A 27207-nucleotide genomic window follows, 5' to 3' on the forward strand; every position below is an offset into this window, starting at 1 on the left:
AGGAAGAGACGGCGCGAGTTGAAAGCAGTATGGTAAGGTTAGTTAACTTAAGTGGTGGTTAGTCTGGTGCTCTAAGTGGGCTTCACACTCAGGGGGCGTTGTCCTGATTGGGACTCCACCAGGTCTCGCCCTGGCGATCGTCAAATTATTATCAGAGCGACAATACTAGCGTGTGCTGAGACTCAGTCTATTATTCTATGTCTAAGGAGAGTATATTAAGGGATGTTCCGTAGTGTTGCTTCCTATTTGGTGTTGGCCATGTAGAAGAGGGCAGAATCGTGAGCTCCAATAGACTCTCCTGATCTCCGCACAGAACACAACAGTACAACCATGGAACCTGAAACTGGGTGTCTGGGACACTGGAGCCCCTCAGGAACCGCCTTCGAACTCACGATACACGAGGAAACCATGTCTTCTTGAAAGTGCATATGTCATGACGTAAAAAGGATACTGACAGACCTCGCTCCAGGGGCGAGGTACCGAGTCTACTTAGGAGAAGGGTTCTAGCGGCCTCCAATCCGCCCTTCGAAATCAGCGGTAATGTAATATAACGTCGCATGATCGTTTGAGCCTTAATGGAGGGTTCACAGCACGTCTAATGAGTGGACATGTAATTTATCGGGACTCGTTGATTGGCTCTCATGAAATAGATTACACTCCGACATACCGCTGCATACCGACATTTTGAAACAAAGCCCCCCCAGATGTTTAACTAATCAAAACTGGCAGCAGTAGTAGGTCACGATAATTTTCTATCAAGTGGTGTACTCAGAGTAGTTATGCAGTATAACGCTAGACACTAGCATCTTCCGCAGCTGCGGAAAAGTAGTACCATATACATGTTACCGTATATATAGGGCAGATTGTAGTCAGTCTGTATTTGAAGGAGCTGGGAGTAACTAATAAATACTTCAAGCACAATTATATATATTTCCCACAACAACTCCGCCCATTACTGATAGGAACTCACCCGATATTTGAAACTTACTTGAGAGAGCTCACTAATTCAAGGGCAGAAATAGAACACAATTGCCGCGTAGATTGAGCCAGCTTTGTTGACTGCGACTGCTCGAACTGAGCAAATGCTCAGTTGAGATGGCTCTTTGTTGCCCCAGAGATCGCACAGTTACAATGCGACCACTGTCCCTGCTACTCGAGCCAGCCCCTTTGTATTGAGAAATCAAGGTGGCATTGCTTCAGCTAATGCTCATCACGCGCCCCATCAGCTTCCAAGATCTCGCGCGTTAAGGATAACAGTTAAGAGTGCTAAGAATAGCAGAACCCCGCTTGCGTGTTTTGGTCGCGCCTACCCTTTTGGGATGGTCTGTTATGAGTTTTCCCATTTCGGGTGCGGAGCGGGGTAACTTATGATCCGGGCAGAAACCATCCACTACTTGTGAGGCCTTCGGGCGCAGGTTTCAACTTTGCGCGTCGCCAACAAACCGTCAGCACAACATTCATCGAGACCGTGGAGGAGGCGTTGTGGTTTTCTCGCTCTTTATTCCCTCCTCGTCAAAGGAGTCCTCGCGTGGGACGCGACCTCTTTTGTCTCCAATTTGCCTTTGTTTCCTCTTGTCACTCATTGCCCTCCTGTTATCCGGTTACCCTGCATCTGATTTTACCGTAAGGCTCCTGCGTATTTACGCCCTTGAGCCACAATGAGCGACGACGACTCTTTGATGGGCTCCGTCTTCTCCGATGACGGCAGCTCCGATTTCATGACCGACGAAGCTCCCGTACGCATAAATGTCCTCAATGCTCCGCAATGATTTTTGCTGATTGCGATTGACTACTAGAAGCCCAAGAAGGCCGCGAAGAAAGCAGCCCCCAAAAAAGCGCCAGCAAAGAAAGCAGCTGTCAAGCCGAAGAAGAAGGCCAAGGCCGACAGCGAAGACGAGATGTCGGATCCTGATGACCCCCTAGACGTGGACTCCGTGCTCTCGCAGACACCACCGAAGAAGGTCCCTGCAGCTGCGACAAAGAAGAGCGGCTTCAAACCGCTCGCCGATGTCGAAAATGAATCGATCCCAATTGACGATGTGGATGCATCCGAGGAAGTAAAAGCGTCTAGCAAATACCAAAAGGTAAGGAGTCGTGCTGAAGGCCCTAAGGAGCCGTGCACTGACGGTTCTACCTAGTTGAATCTCCGTGAACATATCACAATCCGCCCAGACTCTTATATCGGCTCAGTTGAGCGGACCACACAGGAAATGTGGGTGTACAATTCCGAGATTGACGGGATGGAGTTTCGGGAAGTCTCCTACGTTCCCGGTTTATACAAAATCTTCGACGAAATTGTTGTCAACGCGGCCGATAACAAGCAGAATGACGATAACATGGACGAGATTAGAGTAACTTACAGCCGGGAGACCAATGAAATCAGTGTTTGGAACAACGGTAAAGGCATTCCGGTGGAAATGCACGAAGAGCACGGAATGTACATCCCTCAGTTGATTTTCGGTAATCTTTTGACGTCCTCCAACTACGATGATGCCAAGGAGAAGATCACTGGGGGTCGAAACGGTTTCGGTGCTAAGCTTTGTAACGTCTTTTCTACCGAGTTCACAGTCGAAACTCAGGATTCGAAACAGAAGAAACGATACCTCCAGACTTGGACAGACAATATGCAAACTGTGGGCAAACCTAAGATCACCGCTGCTAAGGGATCCGACTTCACAAGGGTAACATTCAAGGCCGACTTTCCCAGGTTTGGCATGGATGGCATCGATGACGATTTTGAGGCGCTTATCAAGCGACGAGTCTACGACCTGGCTGGTACCACGGGCGTGACAGTCAAGCTAAATGGAACCCGTTTGCCCGTCCGAAATTTCAAAAAGTACATGGAAATGTACACGAAAGCCATCCGTCGAGAGCGCGGTGATGACGACTCCAAAAGCGATCCAATCATCACTTGCTCTCCTCATCCTTACTGGGAAATAGGATTTGCCGTGTCTGATGGCTCTTTCAAACAGGTCTCCTTCGTCAACTCTATCGCCACAACATCCGGAGGCACCCACGTAAACTACATTGCAGACCAGATTGCCGGTAAACTGTCTGAATCCCTCAAAAAGAATAAGAAGGGGACAGGTTCAATCCTGAAGCCAGCGCAGATTCGGAATTACTGCTTCCTTTTTGTCAATGCCAAGATTGTCAACCCGGCTTTTAGCTCACAAACGAAGGAGCAGTTGACGACGAAGCAGACTCAGTTCGGAAGCAAGCCAATTCTTGACGAGTCTTTCCTTAAGAAAGTGGCCAACTCCGGTGTTCTGGATTCCCTCAAGAGGTTTGCTGATCACAAGGCCGACTTGATGCTTAAGAAGTCTGACGGCGGTCGGCGAAGTCGCATGAATAACCCAAAATTGACCGACGCAAACCGGGCAGGTACCAAGGATGGCTACAAATGTACCCTCATTTTGACGGAAGGGGAGTCTGCAAAGGGTCTGGCTATGGCAGGCCGTGCTGTGGTCGGTGCAGATCTTTTTGGTGTCTATCCGCTCCGTGGAAAGATGCTTAATGTGCGAGATGCCTCCTTCGATCAAATCTCCAAGAACGAAGAAATTCAAAGCATTAAGAACTTCATGGGTTTACAGCACAAGAAAGAATACACAGATACTAAAGGGCTTCGCTACGGTCATTTGATGATCATGACTGATCAGGATCATGATGGTAGCCACATCAAGGGCTTGCTCATCAACTTTCTTGAAGCTCAATTTCCGAGTTTGCTGAAGATTCCTGAGTTTTTGATCGAGTTCATTACGCCCATCGTCAAAGTCTGGAAAGGCGACATCAAAGACCCGACGAAGCAACACTCATTCTTCACTATCCAGGAGTACAATGCTTGGAAGGAAAAGCATGGTCACGAGCGCGGATGGGAGCACAAGTACTACAAGGGTCTGGGTACCAGCAGTACCGAGGAGGCCCAGGAGTACTTCCGTGATCTCGACCGACACCTGAAGGAGTTCCATGTCATGCAAGACAAAGAGCATGAACTGATTGAGCTTGCCTTTTCTAAGAAGAAAGTCGAGGAACGCAAAGAATGGCTCCGCCAATACAATCCCGACACGTTCATGGACCACTCCGTGGCCAAAATCAGTTACACTGATTTTATCAATAATGAGCTGATCCAGTTCAGTATGGCTGATAACTTGCGATCGATTCCATCGATGGTTGATGGCATGAAACCTGGTCAACGAAAAGTCATGTACACGGTTATGAAGCGTAACATCAAAAAGGATGTGAAGGTGCTTGACCTTACTGGTCAAGTTTTCAGTTTGACTGCGTACCATCACGGTGATGCCTCCATGCATCAGACCATCATTGGGTTGGCACAAGACTTTGTCGGATCGAATAACGTTAATACCCTGGAGCCCAGCGGTAACTTCGGTAGTCGTCTGAAAGGTGGTGCTGATGCCTCCAGTGCCCGTTATATTCACACTCGACTTTCTCCATTCGCCCGCAAAATATTTCACCCGCACGACGACCCCATTCTCAAATACTTAGAGGATGATGGTAAAGAAATTGAGCCATGGGTATATGTCCCCGTCGTCCCAATGATTCTCATCAACGGCGCAGACGGTATCGGCACAGGTTGGAGCACTTCGATCCCAAACTACAATCCAGAGGACATCGTCGATAACCTGAAGCGGATGATAAGGGGCGAAGAAATAAAGCCAATGCAACCCTGGTTCAAGGGCTTCAAAGGTGAAGTCACTCAGCTGGGACCCGACAAATACAAGTTCAGTGGACTCATTAAGCAAGTCTCGGACAAGGAGCTGGAAGTTACGGAACTTCCAATTCGGACATGGACGCAGGACTTTATCAATAAGCTTGAAGAAATGATCAAGGCCGACAAGGCGCCCTCTCTGATTAAGGACTACAAGGACTACAACACCAATTCTGACGTTCACCTCGTTCTTCAGTTGGACGAGAAGAATGTGAAGGAGCCTCTGACGCAGGAGTTCTTGGAGGAAAAATTCAAGCTCTCCAAGACAATCGCAACTACAAACCTGGTTGCCTTCAATGCCGAAGGTCAGATGACCAAATACCCTAACGTCGAGGCTATCCTGGAGGAGTTCTATAGGCTTCGGCTAAAGTTCTATGGAAAACGCAAAGTTAGTACATCCTGTTCGCCTTTCCTCGTACAGAAGTGCCAATGCTAACATCTTACTCAGCAACACCAACTCGACCAACTCCAGATTGAACTCGAGAAGCTGACCAATCAGGCACGATTTGTCCAGATGATCATCGACGGAGATTTGGTTGTTTCTAAGAAGAAGAAGAGTGTCCTTGTCAAGGAGTTGGACAGCTTGGGCTTTAAGAGATTCAACAAAACTGCCGACGCCGCTAAGGCTGGTGAAACCGAGAAGGTTATTGAAGCGTCGGAAGACGAGGACACTGAAGCTCAGGACGATACGCAGGACCTTGCTCATGCCTTCGATTATCTCTTGGGAATGGCCATTTGGTCCTTGACTCAGGAGCGAGTAGAAAAGTTGCGCCGCCAGATTGGCGAGAAGGAGCACGAGATTGACGAATTGATTAAGTTGTCAAGTGAAGATATCTGGCTGCGCGACCTCGATGAGTTCATCAATGAGTGGCGATTCCAGCTGTCTGAAACAGACCGCCGCCGTCGTGGCCAACAGAAGAAGGGCCGCCGAGTCTCTACGAAGCTTGCGACGGCAGCCCGTGCTGTCGGCGGAAAGAAGCGCAAGGCTGCGGGCGATGATTCGGATGACGATTTTGTTGTTTCAAAGTCCAAGAAAAAAGCAGCGGCAAACAAGACCGAGCCGGCAGGCGGAATCATGAGCTTTTTGAAGAAGACACCGAAACCAGAGCCCGCCGCCAACGACTCAGATAGCGACTCAGATTTTGGTTTTGGCATTGAAGAAGTCATGCCGAAGAAGAGCAGGGGCCCTGTGAAAGCATCCCCACAATTAAAGGATGAGGACGGCGATCTCGATATGGAAGCCTCTGAAGTTGAAGTCGCGCCCAAAAAGAGTCGTGGCCCTCCTAAGGCAGCCCCCAAGGCGGCAGCGAAGCTGAAAGATGAAGACAAAGATGAGGACGAGCCCAAGGTAAAGCCAGTAACGAAGAGGGGCCGACCAGCCAAACCAAAGCCTAAGGATGACGACAGCGACGGTCTTGATGATGACGAATTTATGGAAATCGCCAAAGCTGAAGCCGCCAAGACCGCCCCCCCTCGTGCTGGCCGCAAGGCTGCACCCAAGTACACATTGGATGACTCGGACAGTGACAACGGCGATGATTTGCTTGGCGATGTCAGCAAGATGGTTAAGGGCATTGGTGGCGCAGCTGGTGGATCTGCCACGGACTCGCGACAACTCTTCTCGGAACTCTCGCGACCTGGTAGCAGCACGGGCCTGCCTACTAATTCGAAGACTTCCAAGTTTGATAACGACTTTGATGCGGACGAAACCGACTACAGCAAGCTCATCCCTCAAAACTCCCCACGCCGTTCCCTTCAGGTTAAGCCTAAAGACGTGAAGGCGTCAGAGAGTATCGACTTGGACGACGAAGAGGACAAGCCCATCAAGCCCGCTAAGACTAAGGCTGCTCCAAAGGCCAAGGCTGCGCCAGCTCCAAAGGCAGGCACAGGTAAAGGCCGCGGCCGTCCAAAGAAGGATGCCACGGCCACCGCTTCTTCCCTCAAACAGACGACCCTGTCGCCAGCAGCCAAGGCATATGCGTCGAAGCAAGCAAAGGGGGCCTCTACAGCATCCAAGAAGAAGACACTGATGGACGACTCAGAGGATGATATTGATGCCATGGCTAATGACATCCTTGACTCTCCGGTCGGTATTAGAGATGAGGCTCCTGCTCCTCCGCGCAGCACAGCTAGTCGACCGTCGCGACGCACAACCACGAAGAAGAGTTACGTAATTGAGGATGACGACAGTGAAGACGGAGCGGATAATCAGGATGATTCGTTTGACCTGTCGGACTAAGCGTGGTTTCCCTTGCATTTTAGTCGATTGAGATTTCTCAGGACGTTGATCGTTCTCACTCTTGTGCTTCACTCTGTCTTTATTCTGTTACCTTTTCGGTATTTACCAAGTTTACAGGTTTAGGGAATTCAATGTTTATATTATCTCGACCGTACTAAACGCGATCCACCATGGAACCTCTAGGTAAATGTGTAGTCGATGTGGGTGGACTAATGATTGCACGCCATGTCGCGTTCGAGCCGAAGCTTCACTTGCTTTACACAAGTTACACGACAGTAGGCATTCAACTGCTCTGCCCAAATTAACTACAACGTAGTACAAAGGCGTTTCTAATCTGTAACCTACGGCGGCGACGACCACCGCCACCGCTACTATTAGTACATACTTGAAGTGATTGAACTGAGATAGGTACCATCATATTCAGACAACACTATAATCACAGACTAATGAAGTGAACAAACCATATCTACCCAAAGCAAAAGAAATGGAATGAAATCAAGAGCAAGAGCAGCTATCCACGGATGGGTAGGTGCCCTGCATGTACAATAAATCTGAATCTCAAACTCCAAGCAGTCTATAATATTCCAACTGTACGATTCGTTTCCTCGTGGGGGCACGGAAGATAGAACAGAGAATAGTATGCATGAGAAACCAATGAATATGGAAGGTCAGGAATAAGGAGCTTAGAATGCATGTGAAGTTGTTCGAGGTAGAGTAGTAGCTTGGTGTCTGATGCCATACAGTAACCTAGGCAGAGTAATAATGAGAAGGGGGAAAAACGAGGTGTATGCAGTTCATGTAAAACCGAATGTTCGGCGAAGTGGGTACGTAGGGTAAGGGGAGACCAAAATCAAGCTGACGCCCGACGTCGCTTTTGTCCCGACTCAGTAGAAGGATTGTGGTTGAGCCTGATACCAAAGTAAGAACCCTTGAGGTTGTTCTTGACGCCGCCGTCGGGGCTACGCCCACATTCGAGTCTATTGTGGGTGTCGACATCAACGTCACTGCCCGTCGCGTCATGCAAGAGACTTATAAGGGCATGGGCGGCTGTCATCTCGCACACGAGTCTGGCGTTTGATGATCTCTGTGCGTGTTTTCGTGCTCGTCGAGAGGTCTCGATATCACTATGCTCTTGATGAATGACTCTCCTTCCCCGTCCCCATCTCCGATCTCTAGCTCCAGCTGTTGCTATTCTCTTTGGTGCACGGTAGTCAACCATCTCTTCGTCTGTGTCTCGGTGGGGTTCGTCGTCATCACGGTATGGGCGATTGCGACTGTTAGCAGCAAAGCCTAAGCTGGCGCTGCTTGTGCTTGAGGACACAGTTGACGAGGTAGATGATTCGTCAGACGAGCTGAGCTCGAAGTCCAGATCGTGTTCATGTCCAGAGTCTGTCTCGGCATCTGCGTCGATGTCGCTCTCTTCCATTAGGGCACTGTGGCCGGTATTGTCTCTTCCTTTCGTTGTGATAGAGGTGACGTTAGATGGCACGGAACTGGGGATCACTCTTGCTCCTGATATTTTTGAGGCCCTTTCTATTCGTGCCCTTGCAATTGAGGCAGACGAGGAAAGCGAAGCGAGAAGTTCATGTGGTGAACGGAGGAAGTTTGTGGATGAAGAGGAAGGATAGATATCCGTGCTGCGAGGCGTGTTCACTGGCGTAAATGAGCTCCGAATCGGACTCTCGGGAGAAACGCAGTATGGTTCTGTGCCGCAGCTGTAGTACTCCACCTCAGGTGAGGAGCCGTATCCGACCAAGGACGTATTAGTTGACGGAGACGTTTTGCTGCGGTGGTGATGGTGGCGGTGAGATTTTGGGAGGATGTGCCGGCCCAGGGCTACTCTGTCCCTTTCCAGGTTTGGATCCGTCCTGTCTATGTCTGGGGCAGAGCTAGGACGCAGGACGTAGTCTGCCCTGAGCGAGTTCGTAGTTGAGCACCGGAGCTCGAGCATACGGTAGAGGTTTGCTTTTTCAGTCGCGATTCGGACGATGCCTGGATCGATGACCATCCGACCGAATCGAGCGCGGTCGTCAGGGTGAATGCAGAGGTCTGGGAAGTTGTCGCCGAAGAGCGGAGTGAGTGCGAAGCGGATCTTCCAGCAGAAGGTTGCTGCTATGGCTTTGGCGGCTTCGTAGGGCATCCAGTACCCTAAGAGGACGCGTTAGGATTATCAAAGTGCTTGGCGAGCGATAATTATTACCTTGTGCCGCAAGGGCGCCCCCTGTGATGCTGTGACAAATATCACGAAGCCCGGGGTTCTGGTTTAGCATCTTTGCTGGAGTTGTCTAGTCTTGTCAGGTATTGTTTGACTAATGAAGGGGTATGACATACCTTTGAATAGTCATTGCATTTGAAAAGATGTGTCGTTCGAACAAGGCCAATATTATAGTCCCACATTACTGTCCACTGTTTTTCTTCTCCCGGAAGCTGGAACGTGTACTGAAAGACTGAGGAAGGTTAGCTATTATTTCAAGAACTTTCCAGAATCTTGCTCGCAGGCTTACCCTCAAAGCTTTCTCGCCCTGTCCTTTCCTGAAATGATTTCTTGTCGCTGTTATATGGAATATGTCTTGGATAGTCGGCAATATTTCCAAGAGGATGGATACGGAAGTCCTGATGTTGACAAGAAAACTTGCCGTCTCGGTCTTCGTAAGGAGGATAGCGCACCTCGCCTCTGGGTTTTCCGCGCTGGAAGATCGGGGCATCTTTGGCCATCTTCTGCTTCTTCTGACGAGGAGAACGTAGCATGGCAGTGCTTGAGGAGATTGTCGGCGAAGGAGTGGGAAGAGGACAGCGATCCGAGCTAGGAAGGCTGGGAAGAGGATTGAGGAGAAACTGTATAGAAGCCATTTTATACGCGAGAACTTCTCCACCGTCACAGATAAAAGCGTCTTGCTGCTATGTCGGTGAGGTTGCCCGTCTGCGAATAATAGAGCGCCAGAGAAGGCCGCAATGCTCGGAAGGCAAGACAGAGGCCTGATTTATCTGCCTTGCGGATTCAGAAACTCTGATCGGTTTGACCGCCCTTGTCTGATTTAAGACACAGGGACCAAAGGATTCTAGAAGGTCTGGTGAGGTCTCAAGAGGGGGTGAGTTACAATGAATGAGGATGACAAAAAAAGGGCTATGGAGGATTGGCAGCGATGCACGAGCGTGTTTGAAGCCGACAGATAGCTAGGCGACCATGGAACTGGCATGAGAGGAAGAAAGAGTGAAAGTAGAGAAGGAAGGGAGGGGGCATCAATGATGAGAGGTGATCTCCCTTTTGTTGATAGGTTTGTTGAGTGAAAGGCTTTCCACGAGTGGATAGGTGACGGCATCTGGTCAAAAGCTGTCCAGATGGCTTCCCCTCCTCTCTGTTTGACCGATTGGGATATGGAAATGCAGGGCGTGAAGTCGTCCGTCTCTTCGAGGAGCAGCGGTGAACCTAGGTCGTGAGTCAAATACCAATTCTAGACACCCAGAGTTGACAGATGTCTTGGATGGGGAAGCGTCCGGCATGAAATAACCTCACCGGTTCTTAGTCCCAGGAAGGCATCACGAGGCACACATCAAGAACGGGTCAAAGGGTGCTGGGCGATCTGCCATACTTCAACCCCAGTTTGAGTATAGTAGGTACTCCCATGGGCGTACCTGGGTACCCTGTTTTGCAACGTTCTCCATTTAGCGCTCATTCAACGGCAGTGCCAGACGAACCTATCCTCAAGGGTACGTCTGTTTTGTCACTAGCTTGAGAACCAGAAAAGCCGCTCATGGCATGCAACTTGTCGAGGCTTCAGCTGTTTCACTCGTTGTCTGCAGCTACCCAAGACTAGGCTGACGCAGGCCCAGCGAGAGAAGACATGGTAGATCACGTTTCAGGGACTCCTGCAACCATGTGGAGGTCCTGCAGACCCGACCGTAAATTGAAACCAGGCTTACGGCCTTCTGAACCAGATACTCACTCCCTCGCAAACAGAGAGAAGACAGCGGTCTGGCATGCGTGGTCTGTACGTGAGAATATTAGGTGCTGTCCTTTGAGAGCTAATAATAGGACCAGAGGCATGTATTGCAGCGCATCACTCGCCTTCAGACATAGACATGCATGGTCTCTCGTCTCTCCCGTTCCCGAGTCATGAAATACAGAGATATTGCCTGAAGATGGGGTCAACATTGAAAGTCTTGTGCTGTTAACGAACTCGACTATCAGCTGGGAGGAGCCGCTGGAGCAACCGGAAGATTAGTCCTCACAGACTATCGGCCAATAAACAAACGGGCCATGACGGCGCTGATGAGCGAGAAAGGTATGGGAGAGGCCTGAGACCGCGGAAAGCTGCATGCCGCCTTTCTTCTTGTATTACGGGAAGCTGCGGTTGTAACCACCAACAGCGGGCCCGCCTCGGTCATCGCTGTGGGCAGGGAAGTTCCAGGAGCGCCTCGTAAGACAGCGGCGTGGGTTGGAGTGGAACTATGGCAAGGCAAATGGCCAAAAAGCAAATCCCAAAAAGGCGAAAACGCCATGATTCTGACAGGGTTTTAGGTGCTTGCTCATTAGCGACTGTTCCCGACTTTGAGAGTGACTCTTAAGAGACAGACTAGGAGTTCACGCACTCAGCCACCCAGACGGCAGTCCGTTACATCCACGACACAGCCCATAGGGCATAGAATTTATCATGAGCTCCCCTTGCTATTGTCAGGCGACATCTGCGTATGGATGGGAGGGTCAAGCCTCACTCGTTCAGGCGTCACACCCGCGTTGACCATGTTGCTCAACTCCGATAGACTGTTGTGGACCAAGTCTGGCCGTTAATGGAGCAGCTGGCGATGAAGATACTGTGGGTCCAGAAGGACGACCATAAGTGGATGAGAACGGCGTCAAAGAGAATCTTCCACGCAGGCTTCTTTGCAGCGGAGTCTACGTCTTGAGCATGAGATACAACAATCATCTCTTTCTATAGGTTGATGTGCTTTCAGTCTAGTGTACTTATATTCTTAGTGGCCATTTGGAATGTTTGCCCATGCAGCTTACCCTGGGGAGATAGGCCTCCACAATTCCCTGCAGAGCCAGCTAGATCTCGTGCAGAGATGACACTTGATACCCATCAACTAAAAAGGAAAACTGTAAGAAAGAAAGGGACTGAAAAAGAAGCGCAGGCGTAAAGGAGGTGCGAGACACCACCACAAGCAATCTGCTGCCACAAACCTAGTGACGAGTCATTACTAAGATGATGCAAATCTCAGATGCTGAAGGGCATCACCTGGATGACTTAAGAGTCTTTCGTGAGGGCAAGACGCCACATTGCAAGAATCGAGTGCCCAGTAACCGTACGCGACAGTATTCGGTGGGAGAGGCGGAGTCGGGCGCGAGGCCGAACAGTATGGGGTATGTCCATGGCATACAAGCTCCACTCGATGCAAGGGAACGACGTCTCTGATGTGTTTCGTCTGCATGATAGAGATTATCCTAGAGACTGACGGCTGTATGGCAGTGGTCGTCAAGGTGAGTGCAAACACAACAAACAGTGGAAGGATCTACCTGGGCACTGCGTCCACTCTGAAGGACTTCTTCCCTCATTGCAGGACCGTTGACATTGCCCGGCCACTTTCCAGCCGGGAACCCCCTGTTTCAACTGGAACGGCATCATAAAACATCCCGGGAGTACCTGTGCCACCGGGCTCGATCTGGGGTAAGCAGATTCGGGAGACGATCCAGCGCTCGGATCCTGTGCTCGATCATTTGCTCCCTCGTTGCTTGAACCTAGGCCATCGCACAAGATAGAGGTGGGTCATCGCCGACGGCTGTGTATCCAGTGGTGAAACGGCCCTTACTCGCAGAGAGGAAACGTCCTCTACGTAGGACAGTTCGGTCCTCGAGACCACTGCCAGGGATCAAGGACTTTTGTCACGCCACCGACTCCCTGCTACAAACTGTGCGACTGTTCCGTATATCAAGGGCAGTGTGCTCAACATTTGAAGATTAATAACTCTATGCTATTTGCGGAAAATAATGAGTATAAGAGAAACAGAGCAGCAAGCGCAGGTAGATAGAACTAAAACGTGCGACAGGAAGACGAAAGTAAAAAGGCTAGAAGAAGACTTCAAAATCGTACCAACTCGTCATCGTACAGGCCAAGCCATCTGAGGCCCTTTCATGTCAAAGAAGCAGATTTACGACTGCTTTAGTGCACAAAACTGGGTCTCAATTTTTCCTGGACGTTGAAGCCAGATAGCTGGGTTTGGTCCTGCGTCGCAACCCGTCTAATCCGTGAAACCAGGCGAGATTAGGACCGCAGGAGTCGTGCAGACTCATTTAAATAGCCAGGAGAGGCTCCTTCTCTGATTGAGTCTCGATTGATTGCGCCACCGGCTCAACCTTAGGTGCTTCAGGGAAATCAGACGTCTTGACGACAGCCTCGGGCTCGGGTTCCCTCTTGACTACAGGCCCTGCAGCAGGGCCTTTGGCGACCTCGGGAGAGGCGGAACGACGGCCGATATATTCCTGGGCTTTGTTGCTGTAGTCTCCAACATACTGTTTCACCACACCGGTAGCATGGTAGGTGCGCTCCTCCGCTAGATCCTTCAGTTGGTTAGCCTGAGAGCCAACCATCTGGCGGACGTTTTCAATCTGAGCATCAATGATTTCTTGGTTGTTGAGATAAACGAAGGGTCCAAGGTAGGCAATAGTGACGGCCAAAAGAGACAGGCCCCAGAAGGGAAGAATCTTAATCAACCAGTAGGCAGAGAACGCGGCAGCAGCGGCCTAGACATCATTTAGTTAGACTTTCAAAAGTCGAATGGGGCGAGCGGTTGTGTCAAACTTACAGCTGTGGTATGAACGGCATTCTCCGCAAACAGAATGCGCTGAAACTCAATGAAGAGGAAATCGACGAGCTGCTGGAAGTCCTCCAGCACAGCCTCGATCGTTTCCCTAGGCAGGGTATAGTATTTGCGGGGACGGAATGAGCTGGTGAGTCCCTGAGAGAGAACGACCCTGCCGCCAATCTCTGCTGCAGCGGTAACTGATTTCCCGTCAGCGCTATTATATTATCACCCCAAGATATAAGCTTACCCCCGAGGACGAGATAGAGGAACTTGAAGAACCAGCGAAGGAGAGGGAGGTAACGGGCCGCGAAAATGAAAGCAACGACGCTGGCGAAGGAAGCGGCAGTGGCACGGGGTTGTTCCCACTGGAATCAGCAATTGGTCAGCGAATCCTCGAATTGCGCAATTAGGGCTAGTTACTCACGCTGAGGAGGCTGTAGAACAGAGAGTGGTAGTCTAATCGCAATTAGTGCTGCCTTTTCAGTCGGAACTCCGGTTGTTTCACGCACAAGTCAGGGGCTGGCCGGTGGCCGTGGTGGTCGAAGGAATCACTTTGGCGCTCTTCAGGTCGCGAAATTCTTGTCCAGTGCGGGAGGCCTCGGATCGGATGGTTTCAGCAACCGGGCCTAGCAGCGCGTCAGTAATATTACGGAAAAAGTAAAGATTGAATCGAGTACCGTTTGTGATCGACTCCTTGATGTCTGCAAACGAAAACGATTAGTCTGTGTGACCTTTCGCAAGGGCGCCGGAATCTGAGCCGATGATGGTATTACTGAGCGTAGAAAAGAATATCAGCTTCAATTTCTTGAGAGAACGACCTTGGTTGAGGGCTCCATAATGTTCTTACCTTACTGGCATTTGGGTCGGGATACCTGACTTCACTGTTGTCGGCCATGTTTGAGTCTGTGCGGAAGCTTCAATCTAAACAAAGCTTTTTTTTTGGGACCGATAAGAGCCGTGGAGAGGGCAAGGGATGATCAAACTGCAGAGAGTTCAAAGATACTTGGTAAAGGAGAAGATAGAAGCGATGAAACTGCAAGAAGGGAGATACAGTGAGAGGGGAAGTAGGAGAAAGACAGGGAATGAGAAAAAGATAGGAGAGGGAGAGGCCGGGAATCAGTGATGCAATGGACAAGCGAGAGGTCGTGTGCTGTCCTGTGCTTCCCTGGGCTCCGAGTCTGCAGGTTCCACCAAATGAGAACACAATGAATAAGCAACGAGCACCCTTTAGAGTATGAGAACAGAGTAGTCGGAGCTGCTGGAAGCTGAAACTCACGACCAATCTATTGTTTGATAGTCTAGCCCGTAATGCAACAGGATGATGTCCTATGTATGTATGTCCGTTTTCTGGCGGCAGTGACTTGATTCCCACGTCAGTGCCAGAGGCCTAGACCAATCGGCATGTGATAGCGGGAGCACCTTGACCTCATTCCCGCCGCATAGAGATGAGAGGAATAATGGCCGTAAAATTAGTTCTATATACTCCGTACATTCAGATCATTCTCGAAAATCATAGTATTGAAGGCGCCAAAGGAGGCTCCCCTTTATCTAAGATCTACTTGTCCAATTCATCGTCTTCTCACCTGAAATGTCTCTTCTCACTGGGAATGTCTTGGAGCCTACCCATTATTTGATAGGAAGAGGTGCTCTAGCCGTGTAGGTGGTATATATTCTACTCTCTGGTAGCATAGCAGGTGAGCTCTCAGAAATATGAAACGAAGCACTCGTGGTCTGGAAAAGAATAGCCTTTTCTCAGGGTTCAATTCGCGTCCTAGCTCTCTCAATATATATCTGCGCCCAGATGGGCCATTCGAAATACTAAAAACAGCACTAGCACTTCACGATCGGAAAAGGATACAGACTTGTCTATAGAAGAACTTCTGAGGGTGACTGTTAGTACATCTGAAAGGTTCTACAGATTCACTCGTATATGCGCGGGGTAAACGTCTCCAAGTGATGCAGTATCAGATGCAGGTGATTGTTGATGGTCTGACTCCGAGACCAGGTATATATGCCTGAAATTTATGGCTATATACTCACGTGATGTAGTGGTGGGACGCGTAGCCGATGTTTTGATGCTGGGCTCTCCCGCGGCATCGTCAACCTCAATCGCCGAGTCAACCACCGCCACCAACCGTCCACATCGAGATTCAATGAATTGCTTCTGTTAACAGATTTTATAGATGGACTTCCTTATCCTGAGCTAGATTTTTTTTTGATATAGAACTCGTTCTACCCGACCGCAGGCCAGATTGCCTTTGTTTACATCGTCATGGCTGCAGCGGGCGCGAGGGCGCAGAAGCCGGTGGGCTCTGCAGCCTGGATTTCCACCGAGAAAGAGAACTGCGCGCAGCTGGTAGCCCAAGAGATGGAGGAAATCGAGTTTCCTGCTCGTTATGAGATGGAATGGTTGAACGAACACATGGCAGAAGTCTTCTCAAACAACCAACTGTGCGTTGCTTCGGCGCGGTCGACGACTCACCTAGCTTACTGACAATCCCACAGCAATTTCGCGGATGTTTTCAAGACACCCGGAAAACTACGAGGCAAGACTCCTCGGACATTGCGAAAGCGTGACCCGACGGAAAACCGTGTGGTTTGTTGAATCCCCCTTGTTTCGTGGCCATCGCTGACCACGATAGCCTCTGAGTGAGATATTCTCCTCCGTACAGAAGAACCGACCCGATCCCACATTCTCCACTAGTCCCGTTGCCCAGCGCTCGCCCACGAAAGCTATAACTGCTCCACCGGCACCTACCCCGCCGGTCGTAACTCAAGGCGCTCCTGCTCCGTCTGCTAGTGCTCAAACAGCTGCCACTCCTGCAAAAGCCACGACTTCTTCAGACAAAGCCAAAAACAGAGCGCCAACCCCGACCGAACCCCAATACCCCGACTTGACGCAGGACATCAACTCTTTCTCACAGTACAACACAGATTCTGGTTACCATGGAATGCCAGACGATGACGATGAAGTCGTCCTTACACAGGTGGCGCCGGAGTCTCAGTCCACACAGCAGTTGGACCCTGAACCTACTTCATTCCGTGAGGCGCGTCGTTCGTCCGTTGATCGCCGCACGACAGATGCCTCATTCCACTCGGCTCCTGAGGAAGTACGCCACCGCGGAGGCACCGCGGAACCCATGAACCTTGACTCGCCGAAGCAAACGCGCAAAGAATATGCGCCTGTTCCCGAACCATCGAAGGAGGCCGAATCGGAAGCGGACGAGGTTATGGAGGATAAGCCTGACAATCGTGGAGCCGTGACGGCGCCAAATGCCAGGAATGTATCGGGGCAAGATGCTGAGTCGACACCGGTCAAAACTACCATACCCCAACCTTCATCACCCCAAGAGCCCAACGAGCCCGAAAAAGATGAGATGGTTCTTGATGACCTGGACGATATTGGTTCACCGTCGGAAAAGGATTCGCCAGAACGACCCCCGATTCGCAAGAGTAGCCTCAGTTTTGCGTCTCTTCCTGCCAGAGAGCCTCTTGCGCCTAAATCAATTGGCAGCTCTAGGCTATCTAGAACTAGCCATCTTGAATCTATCAAGTCAAACACAGCCTCAAACTATCTTGGTCGACAAACCGGACACCGATTGACTCAAGCGGATAGGATGGATGTTGACGATCCCAAGGAAACTGCGCATGTGGAAGCAGATGAAGACGTAAAGGCGAGCAAACTTCACAACAAGTCATCTACTCAGAGATTACATGAAAAAATTAGCATGCTGGGGAAAATGCAGCCATCGCGGCCTACCAAGTCAATTCCTGCTGTTGCTGGTCTGTCGTCAGGACCAGTATCATACCCTGAGCTACCCGCGGTGCAACCCGAAACCAAACATGAAACTTCCAATAAGAAACAACGCGAGGCTACGCCACCACAGTCCCCAGACGCGGAGGACGACTGGATGAAACCGATGAGTTCGCCATTCCAAGCACAACCTTCGGCCAAGTCAACTGTCAGCAAGCTCAAGACAACCGACCCTGCGACGAGCGACGCTACTGAAGAACATTCTTCTCCAATCAAGAGCAGAATAGCCCAAGAGGCAGCAAAAATGAACGCTAGACAAACCTCTGATTTGGCTCGTGGTAAATCTACCACCCCGATATTCTCTTCACCGCAGCGGTTTGGACATACGAAGAGCGCCTCCGTGAATATTGATGCCAAGATGACAACAACGCCTATCGGATCCCCGCGTCAGGATGGCCCGCTAAGTGCGTCCAAATCCAGGCTTCAGTCGATCGTTAGGTCCGCCAAAGGTCTCTTCACAAGTGCCGCAGGCATTTCGGCAGCTGCCCGAATGGAGACTTCCTCGCCTGACGAGCCCAGGACACAGCTGCAACGAGCAGACACGGATAAGACCAGCCAGCGACCATTGTCGGTATTTAGCCCTCCGCGCCAGGAAGGACGCCGAACCCGCAGTTCCACCGAACGAGAGGAGAAGCGCCGGCAACAAGAACTCGAGGAGCGCAAGCAGGAGGAGGAGCTTGCTGAAAAGGCAAGGCAGCAGGAGAAGCTACGGATGACGCAACAAAAGGCTACACGGGAAAGGGCGCACACAGAATCTGAAGCCCGAGCCCCGGCTGTGCCCTCGAGCCCATCCAGAATGCTGCAGCAAAAATCATCACGGGAACCCGAACCGGCGGTAGACGTTGCACCGAAAGCTACGCAGGCGAATAGGCCAAACGACCGGCGCCCGCCGAAAGCAACACGTGAATCCCAACAGAAACCAAAACCTCAACCCGTGTCAGTTCGAGTTGGCAGCGCTCTTTCCCGACAGATGCCTCTGGCTTCGTCTGTTGCCTCCAGTGCCGAGTCGAGCATTCCCGTGCCACCTCCATCAGCATCGAAGGTGCCGTCGCTGAAGAAGAAAGCAAGCAACCAGTCACTTCATACGGCTTCATCGAACAGCAGCTTCAAGAGCTCTGTATCCAGCCAGACGCAGCGTAAAGCACAGCTTGCCAGCGAAAGGAAGCGAGAGCAAGAGGAGCGGGAGGCGCGGCGAAAGGAGGAGCAGCGACGCGAAATGGAGCGCAAGCGGGCAGCTCAGCAAAGTCGAGCTGAAGCTGAGCGCCGCGAGCGACAGGTTGAGGATCCCAAGAAGGCGGCTCAGATGCAAGCAATTGAGAAGCGGAGACTGGAAAACGCTCGGAGGCTGGAGAGGCAGGGCAGCCAGCAACCTGAAATGGTAAGTTGTTGTTTCTGTAATGGTCAATCAGTGCTGACGGCTTAGGCTCCGACATACGCGGAGAAGACAGGAACCCAAACGTCGCACCGCGAGACGGGCGCTCCTCGTCCTGCGTCGCGACTGGGATCGGTGCTTGGACGAACAATCAACCCCCCTGCACCTAACCCAGCTAAACCGCCGAAGAGAGGAATGGAGGAGGAGAATCATCGCTCCGCAGCCGCCAAACCTGGAGCGATGCAGCCGTCTGGGGAAACCAAGCGGAGAAGGACCGATGATGAACAAAACCGTGCCTCGATGCGACCCACAATGGCGCCGCCGATTCGACAGTCTAACATCCGCAAGGTAGCTAAGCTCGAATGTTCGCCGAAAATGCCTATACTGACGTTTTTTAGGAACCCGCTAAGAAGCCTTCCATGTATGGAACTGCCCAGCACTCCGCCGCACCCCAATCCGGCTCCACGATTTTCAAGACTGGCCAGCCTCAGCGGCCAGGGCACCCCATGGACATGGCCAAATATGCCAGCGGCAAGATTCCTTTCGCAGAACCTTCAAACGCTGGTCCGTCACAATCACACCGTACTCCGGGACCCAGTTCTAGCAAAGCCTCGAAGCCGTCGCCCAATTACCCAGACGGCGAGAAAATCCAACTTCCGGAGATTGCGACTGATAGTGAAGACGAGGATTCAGAGGCTGAAATGCTCCCTGTGCCCAGCTGGGCGCAACCGAAGCAGCTCGAAACGCTCCTTCGGGATCAGGAGGGCATGGAGGTTGACTCTATCTTCGGACCGATAGCGCCGTTCTCGCTGGAGGAAACATTCAAGGCGGATAAGAGAATCAAGAAGTTCCGCGAGCGGACAAGCAGCGCAAACTGGGCAGGACCGGATGGACTGACACAAGAGGAAATCCGGAGGGATGTTGCTGAGCGGCAGCGTCTGCGTCTGAACGGCGGATGGACTTTTGGGATGTAGCATTTTATCTGCTTTATTATTTGGCGTTGTATGTGTACACAGATTGGGGCATTGGCGTTATTATTGCATACGGAGTAGGCATAGGCATCTAATATATTGCTTTATTGTTCAGTCATAGCAAAACCCAAACCTCCCAGTAAATCGGCGCCAAGGCTTCTTCGTTTGAGCCTAGTCGACTTTTCCTCCTTCACACCGCCAGTCTCCAGGACATCAACATCTGTGATTACTCCGTGTCTATTCGCTGAATGTCAGGGAATCTACAATAGTCCTGTCGACATGCCAAAGGGCATGCACAACCCGCTGCCCGCATCACTGGGCAGTGAGTTCTTCGTTCGCTGTGACGGGATCACTCCAGCTAATGACCAACCCAACAAGGCGAATGCAAAAAAGCAACCCAGATTCTCGACTCCTTCATCAACGGCTCGTGGCGTGGGAGCCCAGGGCGCGAGCTGCCTAAGCACGTGTTGCGAAATGCAAAGGTTTTTCCCCACGCAATATAACTACGCTTGTGTTTGTTTTCGATTAACGCGTTGCTCTTATGAAAGGCCCTCGCAATTTTAACCGTCACAAAAGCGGGCTTTCTTGGCTCCCTCCGCTTTGGCTCAGGCATCCTCATCGCGCGTCTTCCTGAAAGTAATGATACAGACCGTCCAGATGGTGGTAGTGGATGGTCGCCCCCCTCCGCGATAAGCACCTTCGGTCTTGGCTTCGGCGGACAAGTAGGCTTCGAACTCACCGATTTCGTCTTCGTACTCAACGACACCGACTCGGTAACCACATTCTCCAAGCTCGGGACTTTGACGATTTCTGGAAACCTCAGTATCGCCTTTGGCCCGCTTGGCAGGAACGCGGAAATTGCCGGAGGCCTCAGCACCAATGGCGGGGGAAAGATGATGAGCTTTGCCAAAACAAAGGGACTCTTTGGGGGTGTTAGTATCGAGTCTGGGGTTCTCGTTGAGAGGCGCTCGGCAAATACGAAGTTTTATGGAAAGAAGGTTACGGCAGGTGTGATTTTGGAGGGCGATGTTGATGTGCCGGGAGGGGAGCGGCAGGCTGTGGAGGAGCTGATGAGCGTTTTGGGAGAGCTTTTTGCCGCGGATGCCAACATCAACGGTGAGGGTGAGGATGGTGATGGGCAGCGAGGTGGAGATGTCGTGGAGGGAGTACCTGAACTTGACCCTTCGCCCGGGCCTCAACCTTAAGGGCCCAACCGGCCCCCGGATGCCCAGTCTGAACCAACAACAGAGTCAGAGGCTGTGCCTGAGCCTAGCCTGACTCAGGCTGCAAATTCAGAGGAATACTAGCGGGTTCCCGTTAATAGTGCTTGGGCTTTTAGGCTCCTGCGTTCTTATCGCAGCCATAGGACATGCAGTGCATTGTGCGTCAGCGATCCCAAAGCCATGACAGAGACGCTATCCACTGTGAATAGCCTGTTAACACGAACTTGGTAAATCTGAGCCAATCAGCGATGAAGCGCGGTGCTCCTGCAGGTTGGGTAGCCACAAATAAGATTTACTGTTGGCATTGACGTGGCTGTGTAGCGCATCGACAATGTCGTACTCACCGCAGCGCGGCAGCTCAGGCTCTTCGAAGCCTCATCTTTTGCGCGTGGCTAAGCCGCCATATATAAAGTAAATATCGTCGCCATAGGCCTGCGGGCAGGACCCTGCGCTTTTGAGATCCTACGCGACAATGGCAGATCGCGAACTCAACATCCTCTCCCTCGATGGCGGCGGCGTGCGCGGCTTGTCAACGCTGCACATCCTCAAGAGCATCATGGAAGCAATCGATCGCGAGCATCCGCCGAAACCGTGCGACTTTTTCGATATGATTGGTGGAACAGGGTCTGGCGGGTTCGTTGACAACCACCAAGTCAGTCATCGCGCCCGCTAACTCGCAACGGATAGGTTGCTGGCGCTCATGCTTGGCCGGCTGAAGATGGATATCGACCAGTGCATCATCGGATACACGCGACTCTGCAAGCACGTCTTCGGTCGCAAGAAGCGGCTCTCTTTGACCGGAATGAGTCCGATGTCAATGTCGAAACGTAAGGCAAAGCATGATGGCAAGAAACTGGCGACCGCGCTGAAGAGTATTCTCCGCGAACTGGGGCACGAGGATCGGGATATACTCTTGCAGGATGTGGATTTGAGCTGTCGCGTGTATGTCGCTTCGTTCTTCAAGGTTCTACGATACCGGATTGAAGCTAATGATGATGTCCATGTGCAGCTTCGTCTGCGTTACCGACGCCTCAACCCAGAAACTGGTACCCCTTTCCACTTACCCGAGCAAATACTGCCCGAACGAGCTCTACAAGTCGGCAAAAATCTGGGAGGCCGGTGTAGCGACGTTTGCCAATCCGGCCCTCTTCGAGCCCATCGCTCTGGGTCCCGCGCGCCGCCGCTACATCGACTCCTCTTCGCAAGCAAATAACCCCATCCGCGAGGTCTGGATCGAAGCGAAAAACGTCTGGCGCCTTACAACCCTTGAGTCGCAGCTGCGGTGTCTTGTCTCTATCGGTACGGGACAGCATACAATCAATCGAGGGTCAGGCCGCAAGACAAGCGGCGTCGGCGGAGTGTTTGGATTCGCGAAAAGCGCTGAAGTTGTAGTCGATCCCGAGGTCGAAACGAACAAGTTCATCCAGGAACACAGCGAGCTTGATGACGAGGGCCGGCTATTCCGTTTCGATGTGCCGAATGGCCTCGCGGAAATTGGTCTTGACGCCGTGGATGAGATAGAGACGATTGTGGATGCGACGCAGGATTACCTGGCCAAGGAGCTGGTCTACAAGCAGGTTAGACGCTGTGGGAAGGCATTGGCTAGGCCGGGGGATAGTGAGGTCTCTTTTCCAATTCGGCGGTGATTTCTCCCCTTACTATGTTTGGAGGCTGATGTGATTTGAGTAGCGTTCTGAGATTATCTGTCATTGATACCATCGCTCTTCTATGCATTTATGAATTCGTTGTCGTTTATACAACTGCAAGGACTGAGTACTCGGCCCATACGATCATCCTCCTATTCACCACAAGTATTCCCCCAATTTTACTCATTCTGGCAACACCGATCAAGATTCCACTAGTAATCTGCGGTCCCTCTCGTTGTGCTCTCTAACCTGGCAAGGCTATTCCTCAGGATTCTAGATTCCAAAGGGGTCGAATGCGACGCGACTCGGGGAATATGGGTTATTATCTTCAGTTGCCCAATCTGAAATTTAATATTAGAACGTAACGCCGAAGTAGACCCCGTTCCCATCCCTCATGCGTATGGGTGCCAATGGGACTGACCATGCTGGAGAAATCAATGAGTCCTTAGCATTTGCTATGGGCACCATGCTTGCCTGTGGTGCTTGTCCATCTTTTGGCTCACAAAAAGGAGTATGTTAGTCGGCCTAGGGCTTGCAGCTTTCATCAGCATGATTAGAACTGGTGAACATGTTGAATGTCAATGTTCCGCAAAGATGCACCTAATCTTTGTGAGGCTTGGAAAAAATAGTTGCCTATATTATGAATCATTGCTGTTTTCCTGCACCTCAGATGCTGCCACGAGCAGTTCAGCCACAAGGCTGCGTGCCAAAATGGCTGACTGAATGGAACTGTAGGGCCTGTGGTTTGCTTCCTTGTGTTGCTCAGAATATATCAGAGCTGGGTTTCGTTTTATCATATTCCTGGTCAGCCAAACAAGATATGAACTTGTCTCTCTGTTCAAGGGCAGGAATCCCAAAACTATGAGTCTTGTCTCCTTCTCGTGCGCTTGACAGAGCGATCGTCTATATTTTTGGAGACTTCTTGGTGTTAGTCCATTGTACAAGGAGCATAGGTAGGCTTCCCATATCTACAACTGGCATTCCACCCAGAGAGTGAGCGCTGGATATATCACAAACAAGGGCCACCAGGCGGAGTGAACGTCTCTGCCAGAAATTTTAAGAAAACAAGAAAGGACTTTTACCGTAACAATAAAGGAAGAGGAACAAACTCGTGGACTTGTATGTAAGATCCCTTATCTGCTATTAAAATCCATGCCTAGTTCAATCATAATACAAGCAAGAATTATCAACTCCATCACAGGCACCACTACCGGCAACAGCATCAGAAGCAATAATGACAGTCAAAAACAGAGAGACTAAGAGGAATTCATAGATTCGTCATGGCCGTCTACCATATGTGGGCGACCTTCCACCTGGAACGAATTTGTTCTGCTATCGAGCAGCTACCCGAGAATATCATATCCAACAGCCCCAGGCAGCTCGGGATTAATGACTCTGGGCTATCGCGGGATCTCGCTAGTCTGTTGAATGGAGTCCCTCACGCAGGGGGTCTGAAGCTGTCAGTAGCAGTCAGGAGGGATCCGCGGATATTGCAAGTTCAGGATTAGGGTCTGGAGCTAGAAAGCATGGAAACGCAAACGTGATTAGCTTAGAAGACTGGCACTGTTCCAATTGATTCAGAAGTAAATGCAAAAGGGTGCTCCAATCAGATGCAGACATCGCCCTCCTTCTGCGTTATTGCTATACCTATTGAAGAGCATTTTCTATCTGTTGTAAATTGCTATTCCTAGATAGTCATACATCTTCAAGCCTTAGTTGCTTACCCTCATAGAACAGTGATTCCAGCCTTAGAAGCTGCCCTCTCTATAGTTCATTCAACATTCTTTATCATGCTTTCTTATATTCTGCTAGTGTAAGGTGAATCTTTGTTCGGTTTTCTCTCTAGGCTCTTGTGAGTATAGGGTTAGGTTATATGTACCTCTCACCCACTCAGATAATATAAATGCCCATCATTCCCGTCACCTGACTCGTGATCCATTGGCTCATTCCAGATTCCACCAAACGGATAGATCCGGGAATAGTATGATCGAGAATAGGAATATATAGACCATGTACATCCGGAATAACCAGCGTCCAGGGCATATAAGTTAGCTGTTAGACTATATCCTCAAGGCAATAGCCACCACTAAAAAGCCTAGCAATAGGCATGCTAGACTAGCAGTCGCCAGTGTATACCAATAGTGTCGATAGGCAAGCTGTTCCTAACAGCCTGAAAAGATTAGCCAAGCTATAAGCTCTCTGCTGGTGAGTCGCTTCCAGATTCGTGAGATTTGCAGGAAGCCTTGACTGCCTGCAAATGACAGACAGCACATGCACAGGAGATTTGCTCAGAATCCACAAATTGGCGAGAGCTGAACTGCGGTTTGGCTGATTGCATGAAACTAATCTAGAACTGTAGGTTTCTGGAACGACGGGCCCTACACGACTCAAATCTGATACAATTCAGGGTCCTATATTTTGTCCGGTAGAATACGGGATATCACTTTCAAAGCCATTTCTATAGGTACTTTACTGGCGCCAGGTCGAAAACAGCGGGGACAGCGAGGTGCCCTGGCGTTGGTTCCCGAATTCCCACTATATGGGTCTGGATATGCATGGAAGAACCAACCCAGTAGGTAGTTATCTATCTACTTTAATGACCGCACTTCCCACTAGCTCATTTACTCATATTTTCTGTTTCTGACTCCGCATTGACGTCTCCGCGATCGATCATCTTAAGAATCGCTGGTCATGACGTCAACCGTGCTCCCTACCATAAGACCATCGCAACGCCGTCATTTCACCTGCGAAGCTACAATTTCGTACGGTATTTCTTACATGATCAGACTGCGACTCTTCCCAGCTCTCTCCTCACGAAGATATTTCCAGTTCACACCTCACACAATGGTCAAAGACAGCAGTACCGTTATTGAGTCCGTACTTACCTGCTTCTAGCCTGGCTGATCTGCCAAGCCCTAAGCCACGCAGCCCAGACTAACAGTACTGCAGCGAATTCAACGGCTTGGTCAACATGACTGCTGACGAGCTTCGCGACTGGCTGAAAGAGGAACACTCGCAGTCGTCAGGATGGAAGAACGAGTCAGGTTCGGGCGAGACGATTGGGCATGAGAGGTACCTATCTACCCATCCTTGCCTTCCCAATTCGCCCCCAATCTATCCCTGTGACGTTGAGTAATGTTCGTTTATCGGTACGTAGCGGCCGTAAAATCGTCTCCATCCTCGAGCATAACCCGTCGAAAGACCCTGATGGGTATTCAGACGAGGACATCGATCATATGCGTCGCGTGGTCTCGTACTGCAAGAGACACCTTGCGCAGGAGGAGAAGGCAAAGCAGGATACGGGGAGTAAGAGCTATCGCAGTTTAAAGAATTGGGGACATGATGCGTTGAAGGAGTAGCGTATGTCTAATTTGGGTTCTGGTTGGTGTTACCCTTAGGCAAGATTAGAAAGCTATTGATACTTCATCCACACTGTGATATCAGTTTTCACACGGATTCCTACATCAGCTTTACCGGCGATGCTGACATGATCTGACAACACTCAAGTCGGCCAAGTCGGCCAAGTCGGCCATCTTGATGTATGAGGGTGGATCACCGAAGGGATTGGCATTTAAGATGTTCAAAGATAGCGGAAAGAACGGGCCTAGTAACAAAGGACTGGAAATAGTTGAGTAAGGAGAGCGACGACGAGCAGTATCAACAGAGCTGCTGTGTGGCCTATCCATCAGGTCTATTTCTTCATCACGAGCTATCGTGGGCCGGAGCGGCCCATGCCCTAACGGCCTAGGGCGGAACAGCATCGATATTTCCCACCAGTTTAGCATCCCTGCTCGCGACGGTGAAGAGTCAAGGACCTGTCTGATAAGATTACTGGTGAACGTTCTCTTCGCACAACTTTCCAGTACATTTATTCCCGCCTCAGGGATGCAGTTCGGTCTGCCGTTCAGTTTGACTAGTGCCCTGTAGCAACCAAGAAACACCCCAGTCTGGATGCTGCTGCTCGTAGTTATAAGACATGTCTTCGTCGGTGCAGAAATGGGTAATAGAACCTGGCTGATCGGATTCTCTCTGGGCGCCAAATACGCTGAACTAGTTACCAGTAGGGTTGCCTAATGGCTAAGATGGCACGGCCCATTGGCAAGTTCAACGAGCCGGGGGACTCATTGAGCAGTCAACGCGTACGCTGACCACTAGCATAAAAAGACTATGGACCGCCTGGTTAGGTATTAGAGACCTCTTCATACATAATTTATGTCGGAAACGCGCGGTTAGCGGGAATTCTCGGCGCAACATTTCTCTCTACCTTTCCTATGATCATTCTCACGAGATAGCTTAAAGCAGCTATAATAGTCTTAGCGTCTAAAACCTTCGCTCCTAGCATGTTCTCAGGGCCGGTTTTTGAGTGGCACATCTCTCCAAACATGTGCGCTCCCTAGACAACGAACCCTCAGTAATGG

At 50.7% G+C, this 27207-nt stretch overlaps 6 protein-coding genes across 6 annotated transcripts, besides 1 other annotated feature; 4 read left to right on the forward strand and 2 right to left on the reverse strand.

The window, feature by feature from the left end:
* Positions 1-27207: part of a sequence feature (contig 1.94 1501..523724(-1)) that runs on past both edges of the window.
* ANIA_05406 (DNA topoisomerase 2) lies at positions 1659-6962 on the forward strand (the record flags this gene model as incomplete). The annotated part of the gene is made up of 4 exons (XM_657918.1): positions 1659-1736; positions 1797-2084; positions 2139-5111; positions 5172-6962. The coding sequence occupies 4 exons, from the start codon at positions 1659-1661 to the stop codon at positions 6960-6962; spliced, it is 5130 nt and encodes a 1709-aa protein (XP_663010.1).
* ANIA_05405 (putative APSES transcription factor Xbp1) lies at positions 7813-9812 on the reverse strand (the record flags this gene model as incomplete). Its single annotated transcript, XM_657917.1, has 4 exons — positions 7813-9110; positions 9163-9247; positions 9294-9409; positions 9467-9812. The coding sequence occupies 4 exons, from the start codon at positions 9810-9812 to the stop codon at positions 7813-7815; spliced, it is 1845 nt and encodes a 614-aa protein (XP_663009.1).
* On the reverse strand, positions 13094-14827 carry ANIA_05404 (uncharacterized protein). The gene is made up of 7 exons (XM_050612336.1): positions 14616-14827; positions 14441-14464; positions 14273-14389; positions 14188-14219; positions 14011-14128; positions 13764-13960; positions 13094-13701 (listed from the first exon to the last, which is right to left on the reverse strand). Exons 1-7 carry the CDS (start codon positions 14656-14658, stop codon positions 13252-13254), a joined length of 981 nt encoding a protein of 326 aa, XP_050468270.1. The 5' UTR covers positions 14659-14827; the 3' UTR covers positions 13094-13251.
* On the forward strand, positions 16036-20042 carry ANIA_05403 (uncharacterized protein; the record flags this gene model as incomplete). Its single annotated transcript, XM_657915.2, has 5 exons — positions 16036-16214; positions 16269-16359; positions 16406-18955; positions 19001-19297; positions 19348-20042. The coding sequence occupies 5 exons, from the start codon at positions 16036-16038 to the stop codon at positions 19921-19923; spliced, it is 3693 nt and encodes a 1230-aa protein (XP_663007.2). The 3' UTR covers positions 19924-20042.
* On the forward strand, positions 21616-22900 carry ANIA_05402 (uncharacterized protein; the record flags this gene model as incomplete). Its single annotated transcript, XM_657914.2, has 3 exons — positions 21616-21776; positions 21831-22085; positions 22153-22900. The coding sequence occupies 3 exons, from the start codon at positions 21616-21618 to the stop codon at positions 22787-22789; spliced, it is 1053 nt and encodes a 350-aa protein (XP_663006.2). The 3' UTR covers positions 22790-22900.
* ANIA_05401 (DUF3140 domain-containing protein) lies at positions 25588-26148 on the forward strand (the record flags this gene model as incomplete). Its single annotated transcript, XM_657913.2, has 3 exons — positions 25588-25662; positions 25739-25861; positions 25947-26148. Exons 1-3 carry the CDS (start codon positions 25634-25636, stop codon positions 26146-26148), a joined length of 354 nt encoding a protein of 117 aa, XP_663005.2. The 5' UTR covers positions 25588-25633.

This window comes from Aspergillus nidulans, chromosome V (assembly GCF_000011425.1).
Source record: "Aspergillus nidulans FGSC A4 chromosome V".
Classification (NCBI taxonomy): Eukaryota; Fungi; Ascomycota; class Eurotiomycetes; order Eurotiales; family Aspergillaceae; genus Aspergillus; species Aspergillus nidulans.